General features: G+C 44.0%; 1 protein-coding gene across 6 annotated transcripts in view; it reads left to right on the top strand.

Moving 5' to 3' along the window:
• The window catches only part of LOC103750907 (beta-galactosidase-1-like protein 2), a 42,603-nt gene that overhangs the window by 16,906 nt on the left and 4,100 nt on the right, over positions 1 to 21,597 (top strand). For all 6 annotated transcript variants that reach the window (XR_001872934.2, XR_001872935.1, XM_008854192.2 and 3 more), the window contains exons 6-15: positions 6,685 to 6,777; positions 9,542 to 9,623; positions 14,053 to 14,123; positions 16,956 to 17,040; positions 18,653 to 18,790; positions 19,425 to 19,505; positions 19,994 to 20,100; positions 20,607 to 20,747; positions 21,040 to 21,111; positions 21,350 to 21,428. Coding sequence is in view for 4 of the 6 variants with exons in the window: in XM_008854192.2 (XP_008852414.1) it covers positions 6,685 to 6,777; positions 9,542 to 9,623; positions 14,053 to 14,123; positions 16,956 to 17,040; positions 18,653 to 18,790; positions 19,425 to 19,505; positions 19,994 to 20,100; positions 20,607 to 20,747; positions 21,040 to 21,111; positions 21,350 to 21,428 (949 nt within the window). In the remaining 2 variants the exon portion in view is untranslated. The remainder of the gene's footprint in view (positions 1 to 6,684; positions 6,778 to 9,541; positions 9,624 to 14,052; positions 14,124 to 16,955; positions 17,041 to 18,652; positions 18,791 to 19,424; positions 19,506 to 19,993; positions 20,101 to 20,606; positions 20,748 to 21,039; positions 21,112 to 21,349; positions 21,429 to 21,597) is intronic.

A 21,597-nucleotide genomic window follows, 5' to 3' on the forward strand; every position in this document is an offset into this window, starting at 1 on the left:
TCCCTCCTCCCCTCCCCTCCTTGCTTCTCTTCTATAAGGCCCCCCGTCAAAGAACTCACATATGCTAGGTAGGCAAGAATTCTATTGTTGAGCTGCCTCTCCACGAGTCTCTTTTATAAGAGCACCAATCCGTTTATGAGGACTCTATCTTCATGATCCAATCATTTTCAGAGGTTCTATCTGTAATATCATTTGAGGTTAGGATTTCAGCCTATAAATTTTGAGGGAATGCAAAGTTTTAGCCCATTGTAACTGCTATCTGCCTCCAGAACTTTTTCATCTTCCGTAAATGAAACTCTAGCCATTCAACTCCACACCATTCCTCTGCATCTCCTGGAAGTTATTATTTCCTCTGTGAGATGCTGGGTTGTAGCAAGGGGTGGAAAGCAGTGGGGCCTGGGCAGGGAGCGCGGCAGCCTGTGGTCTAGGAGAAAGCACTGCGCCGTGCTGTGCTGGCCATGGGGTAGCAGGCCACTCCTGGGGTCCTGACAGATGCACACACAGAAGAGAAAGCCACAGCAGCTGCTCCGCATGTCTCAGTGTGGAGCCAGGTCTTCAGGTATCCTGGCTCCAGTAATTGCTGTGAGAGACTGTGTGACTGTTACAGATTTGTATGCAAAGAGCAAAAATTTCTTCCAGTATGCCCAGGAAACAGAGTTGTCTCCATTGTTTGTATTCACAGCAAGTGCAATGTTCTTCAGTGCCTCTGTAAAAAAATGTAATTTTTTTCAGTGCCTTCTGCACAGAAGAGAATATTGAATAAAGTATGTAATATCTTGATCAAGAATTGAAAACTAGGTTTTCCATAATTATAGGAAGAATGCCAAAGTAAAGAGACAGAATTAAATTAAATTAAATATAGTGGTTGTTTTAAGTTGTATGAACTACTTGTACTTCAGCTGAAGAACGTTCTAGCTCAGGAAAATGTGGAAACACAGAACCCTAAACTAGGAAGTGATACAGATCTACAGAACTTAAATGCAAAACCAAGGGAACAGCTGGCATCCTCTAGGAGAGAAATGCTGGGCTTCAGGAGACAGGCAGGCACAGTGCAAGAACTGGGGTTTACATGGGCTATTGGTGAATGAGAAAGACGAGGCACAAAACAATCACAGATGTCATGAGAATCCATTTTATCATTGCAAGGCTATTTTAAAGATAGCCGTGGGTGCTTAAAATTACGCGAGGAGAGCAGATAGAAAGTGAGACTCGTGGAAGACTGGTAAAATGAAAGCCACAAATGAAGATGAAATTAAAAAGTTCTCTTGAGGGACTATGAATATCACCAGAAGGAAATTCTAATGGAAAATACTGAACGAGGAAGGTCCTTCAGTCAATGAAAAGGGAAATGACTTCCCCTCTTACTTCCCAGAGAAAAGTGGATGGCGGTGCAGGAGTTGTCACCTCTGTCATTGAAGAAGATGCTGGGGAGTAGGGCAGATGTTGGTGGGGGATGGTTCCTATGAAACCACGAGAGGGCAGCTTATAAACAGCACCTGGAAACAGTAAAGAAGCTTGAAAAGAGATGTAGAAAAGCTCAATAGATTCATGTATGAAAAGTTCAAAGAATAAATAAAAAAGGAACAGAAAAACTTAGGAGATTTTAGTGACAACGATGTACTCTCAGAAGGCTTTGAACAAGAAACTGAGAATCTAGAGCAAGGAACTCAGCAATGTAAAGAGATGATTGAAGACCAGCAACAACTTTAAAAAAATACTTTATTATTTTATTTATTTTTAAAATTTTTGAGTTTTTGTACATTTCATACGATAGTTCTTAATCAAATTTAGACCCCCTCCCCCATCCATGCCCTCCCAACCCCCCACTGGACCTCTTGTAGTCTGCCATACATATTAAGTCCTATCCAGTCAAGTATTTGTACCCTGATGTCCTTCAGTGCAAATTCATCCACTGGAGTCTAGTCTGCCTATCTAGAGATCATAACTGAGGGACACTCTCCCTCACCCAGTAGTAATCAGTCTCCAGTAGTTCCCATTCTAGGGAACTCTGCCTGCCATTCATTTCTCTCGCTCCACTCTGGGTCCTAGTCTGACCGAGTTGACATGGGTCCTGCGCTCGATGTCACCATTGCCGCAAGTTCACATGTACATTCCAGTGGCCTGAAAGCCTCTGCTACCTTATGTTCATGAACCAATCCTGGCTCTTACAATCTTTCCGGCCCTCTTCTGCAATGGTCTCTGAGCCGTGGGTGGGTGACACACATTCTTCAGTTTCTTGTTCTTTAAAACTTGGTCAGTTGTGGCCTTCTGTGTGCATTGAACTCTGTTGTATAAGGAAGCTTCACTAGTGAGAGTTGAGGGATGCACTAGTTTTCTATCTAACCGCCCCCCCTCATTCTGCTATGTTCCATGAGACTTAGGTGTAGAGGTTCAACTGTAGATGTGTCACCGAGTACTGGGCATCTCTCAGATGTATATTCTCTGTGTCTCACCAATTGTGGGATTCTGCAGTAGCTTCCATCTGTTGTAAAAAGAAGCTTCCTTGATGACTGGTATATGATACGCTTGTCTGTAAATATAAGGATCCATATTTAGCACATAGTAAGAAATTTAATTTGTCTAGAGATATGACAGAGATGGAGTATTCCTCTCCAACTATGTGCATTTGGCTATGTTTACAGTGTCACCCATGAGTTCACTCCCATTGAAAGGGCTTCAAGTTCAATTAGATAGCTATTGATTGCTCCCCAGATAACAGTGCCACTACTGCACCAACTGAGGTAGTTTGCTGTGCCTGTTGTTATGGTTATTAGCTTTTAGGACTGGGTTGGACCATTATTTTTATTTTATGTGTACGAATGTTCTGCCTGCATGTATGTAGGTGAACCCATGATGTACAATGCCCATGGGGGTCTGAAGAGGGCATCAGATCCCCTGGAACCAGAGTTACAGTTGTTAGCCACCATCTGGGTGCTGGGAATTGAACCTAGGTCCTCTGCAAGAGCAGTCAGTGCTGTTACCTGCTGACCCATCTTTCTAGCCGCCATGGTGTATAATCCTTTAAAATTGTTGCTGAATTGAATTTTTTTGCATCAATATTTTAAAATATTTTATTATTTTTATTTTATATGTATGAGTGTTTTGCCTCCATGTGTATTAGTGCACCTGTATCGTGCAATGCCCATGGAGGTCAGAAGAGGGCATCAGATCCCCTGGAACTGGAGTTACACATGGTTGTTAGCTACCATGTGGATGCTGGGGATTGAATCCAGGCTTCTGCAAGAGAAGCCAGTGCCCTTAGCCATTGAGCCATCTCTCCAGCCCCATACATCAATATTTTTGCATCAATATTCCTCAAGGATCTTAGTTGGTAGTTATTTGTTTTGCAGTGTTTTCCTCTGGTTTGACAGTGCTGGCCATGTGGCATAGCATAGGAAGTTTATGTATGCCACTGGTGTTGATTCTTCTTTTGGTTTTTAGAGAAGCTAAGTGTAACTATGAAGCAGGAAGACTGAATTCAGGGCCATCCTGGGATACAGAGCACATTCAAGGTCAGCCTGGACTATGTAGGTAGTTCAAAAGAAAGGAAATTATAAAATTCACTGTGAAACCTCTGGCCCTGGGAGGTTTTTCTGGCCTTTTCTTGCTGGTAGGTTCTTGATTACTGATTCAGTGTCCTGAGTAGTTATGGAGTATTGGAAGTTTCTTTTCCTTCATGAGTTAGTATTGGCACATTATGTGTTTCTAGGAATTCGTGTATTTCATCTTGGTTATTCAATTTGTGTATAGTTGTTCAAACTCCTCTTTTTAAAAAATAGATTTTTATTTATTATTTGCAAATCTCATACATCTATACAATGAAGAAAACTGACTCTGCCTCACCCAGCAGCCATCAACTACTTATAGCTCCCAAGCTAGGGGTCAGGCATCATGAGCCCCTCCCCTCTCCATGTTGGAATGTTGACTGGCTTGATCTTGTATAGGTCTTGTTTAGGCAACCACAGTTGCTGTAAGTTCATGAGTGCATCAGCCCTGTCATGCCCAGGAGACACTGTTTCACAGCAGTCCTCCCCTTCCTTTGGCTCTTCCAGTCTTTCTGCCTTCTCGTCTGCTAGTTCCCTGAGCCTTGCGGGGAGGGATGTGATATAGATATTCTGTTTAAGGCTGAGCATACCACTGGCCTTTATTCTTTATTTAGGAAGCAGCCAAACTCTGCTTTTATAACTTTTATAAAATCAGCATTCATATCCTGTTTAGTTTCTGATTTTAGTTGAGTCTTCTATTTTCTTAGTTTTGTTAAAGATTTTCTATTTGTAGGTTTTTTCTCCCCAAATCAGCTCTTAGATTTAATTTTTCTTTTTTCTGATCTCTCTCTTAAAAAGAAACTGTTTTAACTTACATTATTCATTCCTTCTACAACCTTTGTTTCTTTTTTTGTGATTAAATTTGTTTTAACAATTTCATACATGTAACAGTACATTCTATTTACTCCTACCCCTACTCTCTAAAGTTCCCTTTCCCACATTCATATCTTTTTGTTCTGTTTTGTGACCCACTGGTTTTAGCCAGGACCATTTGTGTGATTGTGGGTTTAGAATTATCCACTGGAGCTTGGAGGCCTCACTGTTAGCACACAACTAAAGATAGTGACTGTCCCTTTCATAGAATCTACCAGTTGCCAATAGTTCATCAGGGTCGGGTAGGACCCCATGAGCCCCTCCCTGATCCATGATTGACTGTTGACAGGCCCAGTTTTGTGGAGGTCTAGTGCAGGTAACTGCAGCTGTTGTGAGATCCTATTTACAGTTTTTGTGCCCTAAAGACAGCATTTCAGAACCTCTCCTTGTCTTCCGGCTCTCCACCATGATGTTCCCTGAGACTTAGAGGGGGGTGATATAAACGTCCTCCTATTTAGGACTGAGCACTCACTTTTTAAGCACTTTGAGCAGCCTTGAGTCCCTGAATTCACTATGGTGTACATCACCACATCTGGCTGAAATTCTTATTCTTTTGTGTTTACCTTTTGTTTTAGAAAAAGTTTCATTGTAAACTACAATCATGTATGTGTGTATGTTTGTGTATATGTGTATGTTTTTGTTAGTGTACTGTGCTTATATGTGTGTTTGTGTGTATGTGTATGTTTGTGTGTGTGTGTGTGTATGTACTATATATTTACCTTTACTGGTGAACATTATATTTTATAAAGCTTCAAGTTACTAACATCCTCCAACTTGAGGAATTAATTGCAGAGCAAATGCAGTAGAATCAACTCTCTCAACTTTTTGTCTAAGAATGTCTTAATTCAGCTTTCATTTAAAAAATATTTTATGTATGTGTATGAGGGTATTGCCTGCATGTGTGAGTGCACCTATGTCATGCAGTGCCTGTGGAGGTCAGAAGAGGGTATCAGATTCCCCTGGAACTGAAATTATGGATGGTTGTTAGCCACCGTGTGGATGCTGGGACTCAAACCCTGGTCCTCTGCAAGAGCAGCCAGTGCTCTTAACTACTGAGCCATCTCTCCAGCTCCTTATCTTTCATTTTTGAAAGATTTTTTTTGTTAGGTATAGAGTTTCCAGTCAACACTTTTTTTTCTTTAAACACTTTGAATATATTATCCCATTGCCTACTGACCTTCAAAGTTTCTTCTGGGGTCTACTTGAAAATCTCACTGATGATCTTTTGTAAAGTGATAGGTCACTTTTCCCCTTCTACATTCATGCAGAGAATCTGGGATATATACGAGAGAGAGAGAGAGAGAGAGAGAGAGAGAGAGAGAGAGAGAGAGAATCCTCCACCCAAGCCCTGATTAATTTTAAATGTCTTAATTTCCATGAGTCCTCCTCCAGCTTCTTCTTAGATATTTGTTATATTCTTGCCCATAATCCCATTGCTCCCAGCAGTTACAGGTTTGTAGCCTTCTTCAGTTTTGACATGCTGCAGCATCGGCAACTGCCTTCTGCAGCTTCTAGCCCGAGGCACCAGCTGTGCTGCTATTTCCTGTCTGGGTCTCAAGTCGGATAAGACAGAAGCGTTCTCCTAGGAAGCCCACAGACAGGCCAGCCCATTGCAAACATGTTTCATTTTCACTTTCATCCTGGAGGAGGAAACTGGGAGTTTGGGGTGCTTTTCCCCAACCACATGATGCTATACTGAAGAGCACTGGGGCGGAATTTCCCATTATCACATGTAGCTGTTTCTTTTCTTTTATTATTATTATTATTATTATTATTATTATTAGTTTATTTATATTTTATGTGTATGAGTGTTTTGCTTGCATGTTAAGTGTACCATATGTGTGCAGTGCCTATGGAGGCCAGAAGAGGGTGATGGATCCCCTAGAACTGGAGTCATGGAGAGCTGTTAGCTACCATGTGCTGGGAACTGAACCCAGGTCCTCAAGAAATGCTCTTAACTGCTGACCCGTCTCTCCAGCCTCCATTTAGCTGTTTCTTGACTGGTGGTTACTTGTTTGTGTAGGTCTTTGGTTTCCAGAGCTCCTATAGTTAGTGTGTGCTTGTTTGTTTGATGTTTCCATGGGAGAACAAGGACCCAGTGTTCCTTGCTTTGCTGTCTTGATGATGTCACTCTCAATTACATGCTAAGCCCTTTAAGATTCTTATTTTCAATGTAATGTGTTGCTGGTAATTAGTGATGGGTGTGAATTTAGATAGTATGTTTCCCGTTACCCATTCAGCTTCTGGTTGTTTGTCTCCTCCCCAGTACAAACACGGAGGCCCCATCATTGCTGTGCAAGTGGAGAATGAGTATGGTTCCTATAACAAAGACCCTGCTTACATGCCTTACGTCAAGAAGGTAAGAGTCAGCAAACACATTTCCTCACATTCCTTCCTCTGAAATATATTACAGACTGTGACATGTTGGCCTAATACTTTTCTTAAGTTAATGTCATGTTTACAACAGTTTATTAATTAGTGAATTTTTCTCTGTGGTTTTTCAACAGTTGTCATTTATTTACCCTTTATTTATTGAGTTTACTCTAATGTTTGGAGTGTGCATATGGGTGTCTCAGGGGTTGAGAACAACAAAGGAAATGGTAACTGAATGGAGAGGATGAAGTCTTTGTGAAAGGTCTCCTACATCCTAGCATAAAGCCATAATTCTTAGTTATGGTTGTACACAGGCTTTATCTGGGAAAATTACAAAGATCTCTAAGACTAGCCACAGCCACACTAATTGTAAGGCTCTCTAGGATGGTGCTCAGGTATCTGATAGTAATGTGAGGGGGCAGTTGAGAACCAGATTTAACACATAGCATGTCAGAGAAGGGTGGTGTGGGTAACTAAGAGCAGGCTAATGTTCAGATCTGGTTTCTTTCACTTGGTAGTTGAGGCCTTGAACAAATGCCCCAGTGTCCCTAGGCTTCCTTTTTCTCTTCTACAAAGTGGGGCTAAAAAGAGCATCTGCATCTTTTGTATTATGTGAAATCATGTGGCCTAGTACTGTTCCAGGTATACAGTAAGCTGTCAATAAATGACTTTGGTGGAATCATTGGCATTCACTTCAGAGAACTCTGGAAGGTTGGCCATGGTGTGAGCTGAGGAAATGTGAAATGGCTTTGGCCAGATGGTCTGGACAACATCTCTTCTGCTGTCACCCCCAGCATCATTTTCCATCTAGAAATTACTTTGTTCCTAAAGAATAGACACAGAAACTCAAGTGCACCAGTTGCTAGTCTCTGACTTCCTGCCTCTTCCTTCTGACCTGAGGATAGCTCTTAGTAGGGTCCAGGCTGTCCAGGAAGGGTGGCATTCTTCAAGCTGGGAAGTGGCATGTTTAGTCCTATGGTTAATCTTGCCACAGCCTGGACAGAGCTTCCTTGTCATCTTCAGGTTACCTAGAAAATCCTGTCCTGGACATAGAGTCTAGAACTCTCACTACAGTCTTCCCTCAGACTCTCTGGGGCCCTGGGGCTACAGAGGACAGCTTTGAGGAGCAGAAGCAGGAGTAGCTCCTTAGGGGACCTGGTCTGTACAGCCATGCTTCCCCTATGCCCAGTGCTCAGTCTGTCTTCCCAAGGCTCTTGGGAGAACCCTCTCCTGAGCTGCTGTGCAACTTCTCCTGGGACTGTTGCCAAGATGTGTGTGCATCATACTGGCATTGAATGACCTTGGGCATGACCCCTTACCTTTCAAAGACTTAACTCTCATGTGCAAAATGGAGACAAGAATGCCTTTTACTAAGGCTGCTGTGAGAGGGTATGAACCTTAGCTATGCATGGTGAGTGGCTGGTCCTTAGGAAATAGTAACTGTCCTTTACACAGTGGAGTCAACAATTTAATTCCTGTAAAAATTTAAGTGTATATGGTGGGATCCTAGGTAAATGTCACTTACTTAGTTCTGAGTGACTAGTTGGAGGGGATTGATCCAGGGCATTTAGAGAAAAAAAAGATTTTATTTTTAATTATGTGTATGCTGTTTGTATGTGCACATGTGTACAGGTGCCCATGGAGGCCAGAAGCAGGCATCAGGTTCTCTGCAGCTGGAGTTACAGATGGCTGTGAGCTGCCTGCTGTGGGTGCTGGAAACTGAATCCATGTCCTCTGCAAGAGCAGCAAGTGCTCTTAATCACTGAATCATCCCTCCAGCCCTGACCCAGGGTTTTTAATAGCTAATCTCACTTGTCTTCTTCATGGATTAAATGCTCCAGCTTCTGTCATCCCAGAGAGTTAGAACTCCTTCTGTGCTGTCCTTTACCAGCATATGGGATGGGGCATTAATTTTATAACGTCACTTTCTTATTTCCAAAAGAGTTCAGTTGAAATAAATTGTCTTGTTATTGAGTCCAAAGCCCCAGAGTAGAACTTATGTAGGTGGATATATTCTGGGTTCAGCCCCACCTCCCTCATCATCCCTGTAACTCATCTTACCTCACTCAGCCTCTTTGCTATGCCCTTCAGCTATTAGTTATGGAGTGTATGAGATGTCTGCAAAGTGCTTGGCACCACGGTTAATGCTCTAGTTGTTAGCAGTTATTCTGAGTGGTGACAGTCCTATCGCCCCTCAAGCAGTGGTTTTCTTCTACCTGGTGTCTAGATTTACCCCTTCCCAGGAGTGCCTTCAGTGTTACTGGGCATGGGCAGTATACCATGGACATACCACTGGGGTATGTCTGGGCTGTCATGGCCATTGACTAAGCCTACACTGGCTCAGAGAGCAGAAGAGAGGCTGTATGTACATGGTGTGGGTGAAGAGGAAAGTGTGGGTGTTGTCTTGGCCACCTGACCAGGAGCCCCAGGAGCCCAGCATATATAGTTGCCAGGTAACAGCATGGCAGCTGGCCTCCTGAGCTGGCATCTGAGGCGTGTGTGAATCAACAAACTGTTTAGACCTTCCAGAGCAACCATGGCCTGCCAGAGCTCGACAGCCTTGCCTCTGCCACATTTGGAAACCAAGCTTACTGGAGCTCTGTTGAATGCTGTGGGCCTAGCCAACATGCAGAGAAGCACTTTGTTTAGATTTCTGTCTCTTGCTCTGCAACTACCTCAGCCTTCACAGTATGACCCTGCAGGAGCCTTGAACAAGGCAGACTTTAACTTGTCTTTTATCCCTCAAACAGGCCTTGGAGGATCGAGGGATCATAGAGCTGCTCCTGACTTCAGACAACAAAGATGGCCTGCAAAAGGGAGTGGTCCAAGGAGGTACCTGAAGGAGGCTGCCTGGTTGGCCTTTCTGTGCACCCCCCAGAGTCATAGTCTGAGATACAAACAGGAGTTTACCTGGTGCCTGTATTCATCACGTGTGGCTGGGCGTTCTGGGCAGCAGGGACCTTTTTTCTCTTCTTTTTAGCAAATGTCTCACCAAAGATCTTCCAGACACCCAAATGCCTGGCCAGCTGTTTCTGGTCCTTGCTCCTGCAGAGCCCATAGGGCACTCACAGCACTGCAGATGGCTGTTCCTATTAGGACATATCTTTTTATCAGAAAAGTGCAGCTCAGTTTTCTCTCAATTGCACACCTCCAAACCTTGCAGTCATTCTCAGCCTGCTCCTGCCTGACACACCAGCACATCCTTTCTATCTTCACGTTTCTCTTCAAAGTACACCTGGAACTCAAATAAGCTTCACCCCTCAACTGTTGTCACCTGTTTTTCACCTGCGTTGCTTAGTATCATTTTCACTGACCTCTATTTCTTCACTGATCCCTTCAACAACCTTTTCTCAACATAGCAATCTTTGCACACCTTTGAAGATGAACCCCAGGAGCCAGGTGTGGTGACACATGCCTACAACCCTAGTGCTTGGGAGGCGAAGGCAGGAGGATGATGAGTTTGAGGCCAGAGTGGGCTACATAATAAGTTCCAGGCCAGGCAAAACTGCCGTAGCAAAACTTTCTTCAAAAACTGAACAAACAACCCAGAGAATCTTGCTTGCATGCTTGAGCTCCAGGTGCTCCAGAGAAAAGAGGGAAGTGCATACTCGGAAAATGACTCGCACCCCTTTACAAGAATCGCATACTCTTCCAGCTCCATTTTGCCGTTGAACCTTTGGAGCAACTTATTTAACTTCTCTGTGTCGGTAGCAGCTGTGAGGGCTCATGTGCGCTGTGCCTAGACGTGCTCATATGCGGTCCACGCAGCAGAAGGTTGAAACGCGCTCTTCTGTCGCAGTGGGGCTCTTTCTGTGAGCTCTTGCGCCGGGTTCCCTGTGCCATAGTATCTCCTCTGCTCTGTTTTGTTTCTTTTGTATTTCCTTCTGTAGACTGACCCGCTTGTGGATGAATTTAGCTCAGTATCCCTCTCACAGTATCTGTGTGGTTGGGGGAATGGAGAGGAAAGGCCTTTTTTTACAGCAGAGTGATAAGGAGCTGGGATAAGGGTGTGATTAAGGAACTGTAGTGATTCCTTTTATTTCCACCAGGTGGCAATATCTCCCCATGCTTGCTACCAAGGCCTATGGCTGGGGTCACAGGCCTGGGACAGTCCCTAAGGGCTTTGGAAGGTGCTCTTTCCATTCCTCCCTTGAAGGCTCCACCCCTTAGGCCCCTGGCGGCCACCTATCACCTGGAATATTTAATTTTTTTTTTTTTTTTGTCATTTTGAAACAGAGTCTCCCTATAGCCCTAGCTGACCTGGAATTTGCTATGTAGACCAGCATGGCCTTGATCTTACAGAAATCTGCCTGCCTTTGCCTCCTGAGTCCTGGGATTGAAGGTGTGTGCCATTAAGCCTGGTGTGTGGTATGTTTTCTTTCATTTAAAAAATGGACCCCAAAGTAAAATAATAGAAAATGCTTACAAAGAAATTTGCCAATGCCTTCCTCCTCATCCCAGCTCCAGAAATGGCCATTTTGAATTGTAACTTTCTTCTGGTACTTGCTTTCCCTGTTTCTATATGCCCTGTATATAGAACTCTACATTTATTGATTTAGGATTCTAAAGCTGAACTTTTGTTTCAGTGGATGGTTGGGTTTCCTTGGTCTCCCGTTCCTTCCCTTTCTTGCTGGGTACCTTGGCATTCAGTGCCCATATGCATTTATCCTGGCTGTAGTTCTTTGGGACAGGGCTGTGGTGCACTGCAGTGTGAGAATCAGGTGGTCTGCCAGAGTGCTTAGTTCTCCTCTTTAGTGGAATTACTAGCCCATTTGCTTTTCTTTTAATTTCAGACCCCCCTTCCTGCCTCCCTCCCTCTTTCCTCCTTCCTTCCTCCCTTCCTCTTTCTTTTTCTTGCTTTTAGTTCAGGCTGGCCTCAAACTCATGATTCCACTGTTTGTCTCATCCTTCTGACTGCTGGGATTGTGGAATTAAAGGCATATGTCACCCCAGCCCCCTCTCTTTAGCAAATGCTTTAACAAAGATATTCAAAACTCCCATCACTGTCTTAATGTCTGTGCCCCTGAAATTCCCTCCTTTGTTATTAAGCATTTTTTTTTTTTGAGACAGGGTCTCCCTATGTAGCCCCAACTGGCCTGAAACTCGCTTTGTAGATTGGGCTGGCTTTGATCTCACAGAGATCTGCCTGCCTCTGCCTCTGCCTCTGCCTCGAATGCTGGGATTAAAGGTATGTGCCAGCACCCCCAACTTGTTAATAAGCATTTTGTTTGTTCCTTTTGTTGATTCTGCTTGCTCTGACTTCCTGTTATCCATTCTGCCCAGTCTTTGAGGTGAGGTGACAGTCATTTCTTTGGCTCTTATTAGGCAGCTTTCCCTAGTGGATGAACTTGCACTGAGGGATGCCAGGGTATACCAACTTGACTGGATAGACCTTAACATAAATGATGAAATGCATGAAATCCAGTGGAGGTGCTATGTGAGGGTGCTGATGGGGATGGGGTAAGATGATTAAGATGTTGTGTATGAAATACACAAAAAGTCAATAAAATATTTATAAAAAAGAACAAGCACTAAACAGCCACTTAGAGCTGTAGGGCTGGGGAGAAGAGGTGAACAAGACCTTTCCTTGTGGGCTGATGGGGCCATGGGGACTGATAATGGCAGGCAACTCATGTCAGTATTTGGAGATACTGTTTTTAACTCTGACAGAAGAAGCCTTTGGCTCCTTGCTGCAGACATTTGGGAAGAGATGTACAGAATGGGCAGGAATGCCCTTGCTCAGGAATCCCCTGCCATACTCTCTTCCACTCTCACCTTATACTCCTGGGGAATAGTTTTCTAAGGGCATTTGGACTCCGTTGAAAAGACAGGCACTGGTGCAAAGGAGGCTTGAGGACAGGGATGGGAGACCCAGGGATGGATGGGGAGACCTTCCTGGAGCTCAGGATCTGGTAGAAACTAATCTGCCCTCCCTCGTAGGCCAGCTGGTATCCCACCATGGTTTTTACCTTCCCAGGATTTCCTTGATATGTTGCCTTTGCTAATTTCTCTTCTGAATTCTTATTCCTTGTGATCATTGTCTATCCCTTTTCTTGAATTTGATGAGTTGTTAGGATGACAGAACCCAGTTGTTTGTGTTCAGACAGCTATATGCATCCTGTTGATGTTTGAAGTTTCTGCCTGGTTAGTTTCAAATAGGATTCCTGAAGGGAGTTGCTAACTGTAGATAGGGAGGGATCTGGATGCAGGGTCTTCCCCTATGGGTTGCTAAAGGACAGTGACATCACATGACAATGGGTTGGTGTCAGTGGGACCTGAGTTTGCAGCCCTACTCTGCTTCTCACTGACTGTGGACCCTGAAGTAGGTGTCTGTACCTCCAGATCTCTTGCTTTGGTTTTTCTTCACTGGTCATCAGGGGCTGATGCCCTGGAGGGTGCTGGGCTGGCCAGGCTACCTCGGTCACTCTTGAGCACATTCATGAAAAACTGACTATTAAAATGGACAGTAAGCAGGCAAGGGTCTTTACAGTCAAGATCTATGGTTAGCTGAAGTTTTGGTAGGGCCATGGCCAACAGCCAGCCATGGTATCTTTCTTTAAAAATTTTAAAATGCATTTATTTTTATCTTATGTGTATGAGTGTTTTGCTTGCATGTATGTAAGTGTACCCATGCATGCAGTGCCCATGGAGGCCAGAAGAGGGCAATGGATCTGCTGGTACTGTAATTCCAGATCGTTTGTAGCCACTATGTGGGTGCTGGAAACTGAACCTCGGTCCTCTGCAAGAGCAGCCAGTTCTCTTAAATGCTAAGCTATTTCTTTGGCCTCTGTAGCATCTTTCTTAAGCATGCATGTCACTTATGGAAATCTCTATAAAATGCTGGTTAAATTTTTAAAGTGAACTTATTGTAGACAATGAGTCCTCATAAAAAAATGAGTCTTCATTGGGATCATTGCCCTTGGGGATACAAAGACATTACCATTACATGTAGAGTACAATGTAGAAACCAGAGTCTGGTAGTTCAGTAGTTCAGAGAAGGGCATATTCTGGCTATAAAAATAACAATCAAAAACAGATACCGAGTGTGTATAGCGTTGCATTGAGTGGTAGAGTTTCTAAGACTAACAAGATAGATAAGTTTTTTGGCATCAGAGAAGCTGACTTCTAACTGGACGTGGGAAAAAAATGTCTAGACCAGTTAATTTTTGTGTGTGCTGATAGATTGAAGCTCTGGGGTAATTCGGAAATTGAAAAAACTTAAGACAATGCTTTTCTTTTTCCTTCTCCTCTGCCTTCCCAGTGCTGGCCACCATCAACTTACAGTCACAGCAGGAGCTGAAGTTATTAAGCAACTTTCTCTTAAGTGTGCAGGTAGGTCTGGCCCAGGGGATGCTGTGGGTCTTTCAGTGTGAGTGCAGGGATTCCACATGACTGCACTGTGCTCAGGGTTCCCTGGTGATGGAGGAGGTTTAGTTCTAGCCTTTTAGCTCATACCACATTCCCTCATGGCTGTGAAGGAAGCAGCTTAGATGCTACTCTGAAGTTTTGCTGTTTAGACTGATGCAACCCAAGTATGACTTGAGAAAGGGATCCTTCTGAAGCTCTTGACTTGTATGGACTCCACAAGCCCCAGACATGCTCTGAGAGATTGAAGGAGGAGAAATTTCTGTGTCCTGTTCCATAGATGTACCTGACCTCAATCTTTAAGATCACGTTGGTTCCAGAAAGGTTTTTGTTATCCACAAGACAGGCGGCTTGGTGCGTTTCATGTCAGGAAAAGAAAGAAGTTTCTGGATGTATTTCACCTTCATCAGATTGATGGGCACATGTAGTCCTGTTACAATTTCTCTCTCCAGTCTGTGTTTCTCTCTTAAAGAGACAGATGTGATCGGGTCCAAGTTATGTGCAGAATTAAGAGCCCATCTCAGCCTGGTTTACTGGAAGGCATGAACGCTCTCAGATTTTTGTGACCCATTGCATATTCACCTTGGTTTTCAAGCCTAGAGTGGAGATGATGGAATGTTTGTATCAACACTAAACAGATGCTTGTGGGAATGCTGGGCCAATAGTGTGGATAAACTTGTGATTCACTGAGTAGAACAATGTACTATTCCAGCTGTTGGGTTTTCAGTGTAGTGGTGATGTCCTCAGATACTCTCATATAAAGTCACCATGAAAGATAGGACCCTGTAGGGTGAGGGCCATTGTTGTGTGTGGTGTGCTTCTTCTGCAGTGTACATGGTGGCCAGAATGGGTGGAAAGGTACCTAGGAGCAGATGACACAAGCCTGATCTCTGACAGACTTTCTTTGGGAGGGATAATCCATATATCTGGTGGCTCAGGTGGGACCTTTTCTTCTCACCTTTCCCTGTGTGTCCTGGGTGTCTGCTCTATCTGTAGGGGTGCTTGGCTTTTCTTACTTCCTAACAGATCACAAGCCCTCTGTAGTTTGTGACCTACTTGGGAAGACACATATGAGATACATAATAGCTGAGCAGGATTGCAGTTGAGAGCTGCCAAGGCAAGTGTAGATGCTGGGAGTTGCCTGGCACCTGCTTGGCCACTCTAGGGTGCAACCTTAGACAAGCTGCTTGGCCCCTTGGTGCTTTTCTTTTTCCATTAGTTGTGTGGGGATAGTCAGAGCCCCAAGTTGAATGAGGTCATATTTGGAAAGCACCTCACAGTGCTGGTGATAGAAGGAGTGTTTGCTGTTGGTCCCTAGACAACTTGCTATATCAGTACTCATGGGCTGGCTGTCCTATCAGGAGAATGGCCTTGCTGAAGTGCTTTCTTGTATAGTCCATGATGTCTGCCCTTGATTAAGAAAGGAGTCTTGTCCACATCAAGGGCTTTAGACCTGGCACGGGTTAACTTTGGGGTATCCATTTGTCCCTACATAGGTGCCTGGTGATGGAGGTAGTTAATGTATTTCTTCAGTACTTCCTGTATTCCAGAGTTTTATGTACACCATCCAATTCAGTTCTTCTAGTCATTGTAGGTGCTAGCTACTGTTTCTGCTATCTGTGGTAAAGGAGATAAGAGAAAAATGCCCAGAAAATGGTCAATTTGGGGCTTCACTAGAGTCTCACACAGAGCACTGGTTTTTTACCACATTCTGCAGTGAGGTTCCCTGGGTCAAGATGAACCCTCAAAACACTCACTGCTGACTCTGGAGGAGATTTGGGACTTAGAATCTGTTTCTCCCTTTTGAGTAACTTGGATGTGTGTATCGTTTGTCCTTTCATAGGGGGTAGTTTGTAAAGAAAACCAAGCCTCCAGCTCGCTAAAAATAATCTTGTGGCTATGCTGGTTTTAACTAAGGGATAAGTGATACCTTGCTTTGGATTAGATTTTGATGCTTTATATGCAGTTCCAAGTGCCAAGCCAGCCCTGAGGGAGGACACTAAATCAGCTGTCACTGAATGATTGAGGAATACTTTCTGGCTTAGAGCCTAAAATCCTAGCCAATCTGTTTTTACCCCTGCCCCAGGTGTTCCTAGCTTCAGCAAACATGGCAGAGCCAAGCATGGTCCAGGAATGATGTCTGCATTACTTAGAGCAATCAGATGTCAGGGTTCTCAAGTAATAATTAAGACTTGTTCAATATCCCATTCAAGGTATGAATCCAGATTGCACCTGTGAATAGCTGAAAGGCTCTGATTTCCTGGTCTAGTTTTGTAAACTGGTGTTTAAGGTAGAACTCAAAGAAGGCTCACTCTGTGGCCTTCTGACTTCTAGATGTAGGGAAGCAGTAACTCTGAGGAGTCTACATCCGTGTATCTTCTCAGATGTGTACTTATCCAGGATAGGACATTCTCCTTCCTTAGTAGGGGATAGGCAAAGGTTGCCTTGAGCCAGAATGCAACCCAACCAATGTAGGGAAGGGCTTTCAAAGCAAGTGACAAATTCTGATGAGTGCTTAGTTTGAGCAGATACCTTCATCTTCTTGCTAACGTCCACCACATATACCATCAAAACCACATTAAGCATCAACTCTGGTAGGGTCTTCTATGCTCTACCAGCAAGTGGGAAGACACACATGGTAGGTAAACCATCTTCCCTCTGTGCTCAGTGCCTATGAGCCTCTCAGGCACAGGATAGATGGCTAGGGAGGACAGAGGTACTGGGGTCCCTTCCAAAAAGAGTACCCCTCTTTCTCTTTTGGCCAGCCTGCCTACCTAATTTTTGTTTTGTGGTATCCAGGGGGTTCAGCCCAAGATGGTGATGGAGTACTGGACAGGGTGGTTTGACTCATGGGGTGGCCCCCACAATATCTTGGATTCCTCTGGTGAGTGATTTACTTTGTCTGAATCTTATATGTATGTTGATGCTCAATACAAGCTTCACATTCCCTGGAATTGTATGGAATTGTAGGGTGCTAGGTTCCTAGGACCATTTTTTGTTGCTAGTCAGCTCTTGATAGCTCAGAGCCTTGGCATTTGAAATAGCAGTAGGATTTTCAACATTGTTTTTTTTTTTTTAATTTATTTTATGTGTATGAGTGTATTGCCTGCATGTATATGAGTGCACCCGTGCCGTGCAGTGCCCGCGGAGGTCAGGGGAAGGCGTCGGAAACCCTAGAATCCCCTTACGGACAGTAGTTAGTTGCCATGTGGATGTTGGAAAGTGTATTGCCTGCATGTGTATAAGTGTACCCATATTGTGCAATGCCCACAGAAGTCAGAAGAAGCTGTTGGATCCTTTGGAACTGGAGTTATGGATGGTTGTTAGATGTCATGTGGGTACTGGGAACTGAACCCAGGTCTTCTGCAAGAGTAGCCAGTACTCTTAATTGCTGAGCCATCTCTCCAGCTCCTCAGCATTGTTTTTGTAATTAGAAAAATAATGCTTATTGAAACTATCTAGAAAATATAGGAAAGTTTAAAAAAGAAATAAAAGTCCCTGAGTCCAGATCAAGCATTTTGATACTTATACACTGTGGGCAGCTCTATCCATGGACCAATATGCACATATAGGTAGAACTAAAGATGAATTTGGTGTATATATGTATATAATCATTCTACACTACTGGACATTTGAATGCTTGAAACAATCAGATATTACTGTCTTAAAGAAATTGATGAATCCCATTGTATTGATGACCAGACCACCATTTAGTGACCTGATTTCTTACTGATGAATACTTAGACTGTCTCCAGTTGCTCTGGTTAATTGAACACCATTCCAGGAAGCATCTTCAACATCCAGTTTTACACACGGGATGCTAAAGAGGAAATTACTACATCAACACAATTTTTGTTGTTTTTTTGATACAAGGTCTTCCTGTAGTTCCAACTGACCTGGAGCTCACTATGTAGACCACACTGATCTAGATTGCACAGAGATTCACCTGCCTCTGCCTCCCGAGTGCTGGGATTAAAGGCATATACCACATGACTGGCTCAATGCAATTTTAGTATATTTAATTTACTGCTGTCCTCCAGGAAGACTCAAGCAGCTTACTGCCCATCATTAAATGAGAATACTCATTTATTTTGCAGATTCAAAAAATTCACCAGGTCAATGTTGAGTTTGTTTTTGTATGATATACCACTAATATATATATATATATTTATTGACCTTTTATTTGGGCCTCTGATAGCTTCTTTTATCACTGATTAATTTTTAGTCAGGGGAGGACTCGGGGAGTCAGATGGAACAGATGTGTAATGAAATCCCATCTTTTTTTGCATTTCCTTAGGAGAAAGTAGCCAGCTGGTGAGAGGTTGGAAATAGCCTACTGGCCCCAGCTGCAGGTTCTCCAGTGAAAGCCAAAGGATTAAGTGACAAAGGAGACATGGTGGGGGTGGATGGGAACATAAAGGAACTAAAAGACTCAACAAGGATTTGCCGAAGGCTCTAACCATTCTAAAAATACCTCCTTTTTCCTCCCCTTGAAGAGGTTTTGGAAACAGTATCTGCCATCATCAAAGCCGGCTCCTCCATCAACTTGTACATGTTTCATGGAGGCACAAATTTTGGCTTCATAAATGGAGCCATGCATTTTCATGAATACAACGCTGATGTGACTAGCTATGGCAAGTATCACCAATACTGGTTCTCTCTTCTCCTTCCCAGTATTTGTAGGGCTGGGACATTTGTTGAAGAGTTCTTTTGAGACAACTTGGGCTCCTTTAACATCTTTGGTTATGCAGTGTCTGGTGAAGGTAGAGACTTTTTCTACCTGTCACCTCTAAACTTCCAGAGCAGTAGGTACCTTGTGAGCAAGTTTCTCTCTTGAGAGAGCTCTTTGGAGGAACAGAACTAGAATGAGGAAGGGGATGCAAACTTAGGGTGATAGGGATAGAGTAGCCTTTACCCAATTCAGAGCCTTGGAAAGGTAACCTTGATGCCACTTCTGAGAGTCCACAAAGAGTAGAAAAGATACCTCATTTTATCTACTTGTAGTTAAAAATTTGAGGCATGCTGTGATCATGGGAAGTTTTTATAGTATTTTGTCATATTTAGTGCCTACAGTATTTTGACTGAATGGCTCATATTAAAGATATTTACTTTCAAAATAGCTGATTTGAGGATCCTGCTGTCTGGCCCCAGCCCCTCTTCCTCCTCCTCCTCCTCCTCCTCCTCCTCATCCTCCTCCTCCTCCTCTTTTCCTCTATGCACTATTCTGAGGACAGGAAAGACGATGAAAAGTTTGTGGTTGTCTTGCAGACTATGATGCTGTGTTGACAGAAGCTGGAGATTACACTGCCAAGTACACCAAGCTTCGAGACTTCTTTGGCTCCATCTCAGGTACCAACAGACATCAGACTCAAGCATCCACTTGGGCCCTTGCTTTTCCTAGGATCCCTTGAACTTAGTGCTGTCTCACTCTCCCACCTCAGTTTTAGCTGCTGTTTGTGCAAGAATGTCCTAGACTACTGGGATTATAGCTCAGTAGTAAAGCCCTTACCCAGCATGAACAGAACCCTGTGTTCTATCCTGGTCATTGCCAAGTAATAATAAACAACAGAATGTTCTAGACAAGGAAAGTTAGAGGGACTATTTTCATCATGTTGTACGTCTTGTATTTGACACATGCTAAGGCTGCTTATATCATATGGAGGACATGAGGAGACCCCATGCTTGCCCGGGCCTTGTGTCTTAGAGTGGTTTTAAGTACTGAGTAGGACTTGTGGTTGATATTGATGCAAGGATAAAGGAGCACATTGGGTTGTGGTTGGAGGCTGAGGAGGCAGTGATGACTGGGATGATAAAAGAGGGCATGGTTTTTGTTGCAGGTACCCCTCTGCCTCCTCCACCTGACCTTCTCCCCAAGATGTCCTATGAGCCAATGATGCCATCTTTCTACCTGTCTCTGTGGGATGCCCTAATATACCTTGATGATGTGAGTGCTGTAGGCAGGAGTGGCAGGGATAGTCACTGGGTGGGCAAGACCCAGGAACTTTATAGATGGTGTGCTGGGAAGAGCAAAGTCACTCTGTGGCTTTGTGGTTGTTTTTCCAACCAGAGAACTCAAAGCTAAGAGAACATGCTGGTGCTGGAGTGGGAAGTGGGAAAGAACAGAAGAACATGGCCATGACCCTCCTTCTTCCAGCCTCAGGGGTAGGGGTTTCTCTTCACTCTGAGATGATGCAGACATGATGGTGGCTTCAGGATTCTACTAGACTGTAGGGAGCTTGGGCTTGGTGACAGCTCCTTTTTCCAGTCATCCTCATCCCGTGACATTTAAAGTGATGAGAAAATGTAATAGAAAAAAAGAGGCATGCACACCCCTTGCATCTTGTCCCTAATGTACGTGGTCTCTGGTCAGGCCTCTTTGCCACCCCTCACCAGAGGACCTAGGGTTAGGAGTAGCCTGGCACCTGTGTTTTCCTGTGTCTTCTTATGCAGCCAATCAAGTCTGAGAAGCCCATTAATATGGAGAACTTGCCAGTAAATAATGGGAATGGACAGGCCTTTGGGTACATTCTGTATGAGACCACCATCTTCTCATCTGGCATCCTCAGTGGTCTTGTACGTGACCGGGGACAGGTAGGAGCATGTCTTCTGAACTCCCGCAACTTTGTGATGACCAGGCTCTGCAGACCTTACTGTCTGCCTTCAGAATCGGCTGTTGCCAGGGTGTAAAACTGGCCATCTCTGTCAGCTCTGCGGTCTTTCTCAGCTGTAATTGTGAGAGTTCACTGTCCTCCATGGACATGCCTCCATGTCCTCCACATCCCCCTCAGAGGTCTCCACAGTGATTCTTGCTTTTTGTCTGATAGAGGTGGTTCCTCTCACCTCCCTCCTATTGACCATAATTCTTTTCCTCTCGTTTTGGCAGGTATTTGTGAACACAGTGTCCATAGGATTCTTGGATTATAAAACAACGAAGATTACTATCCCCTTGACCCAGGTTTGTCATTCTAGGGAGCTGGATGATGGTTGGCCACAGCTGCTTCCATGGAAATATGGTAGGGGTCCTAGAAGATCAGGAATGCAGATAGATTTCTAAGCCAATCAGGTCTCTCATTCCCATCTTCAGAGCATAGGGAAGAACTAGGGATACAGAGAGACCCCCTACCCCCAGGTATAGCAGTGACTTCCCAGCTGGGTCATCAGGTGGTGATAATTGGTCACTGTGTTCCTGGCAGGGTTATACCACACTGAGGATCTTGGTGGAGAATTGTGGGCGTGTCAACTACGGGAATAATATTGATGATCAGCGTAAAGGTGGGTCCTAGTGCAGACCAGGAAAAGAGCTGTTACCACTTTTCCAAGACTTGTCTAATTGTTCTTCATAGAATACATCAACAGGTCCTGGAGCCCCATTGCAGGGAGGCTCACTGAAGGGAGATGGAGTCTTCTTTACCTACAAATAAGACCTTGTTAATGGGTCAGA

The sequence above is a fragment of the Nannospalax galili genome, unplaced genomic scaffold (assembly GCF_000622305.1).
Source record: "Nannospalax galili isolate Female #2095 unplaced genomic scaffold, S.galili_v1.0 scaffold66, whole genome shotgun sequence".
In the NCBI taxonomy this organism is placed as follows: domain Eukaryota; kingdom Metazoa; phylum Chordata; class Mammalia; order Rodentia; family Spalacidae; genus Nannospalax; species Nannospalax galili.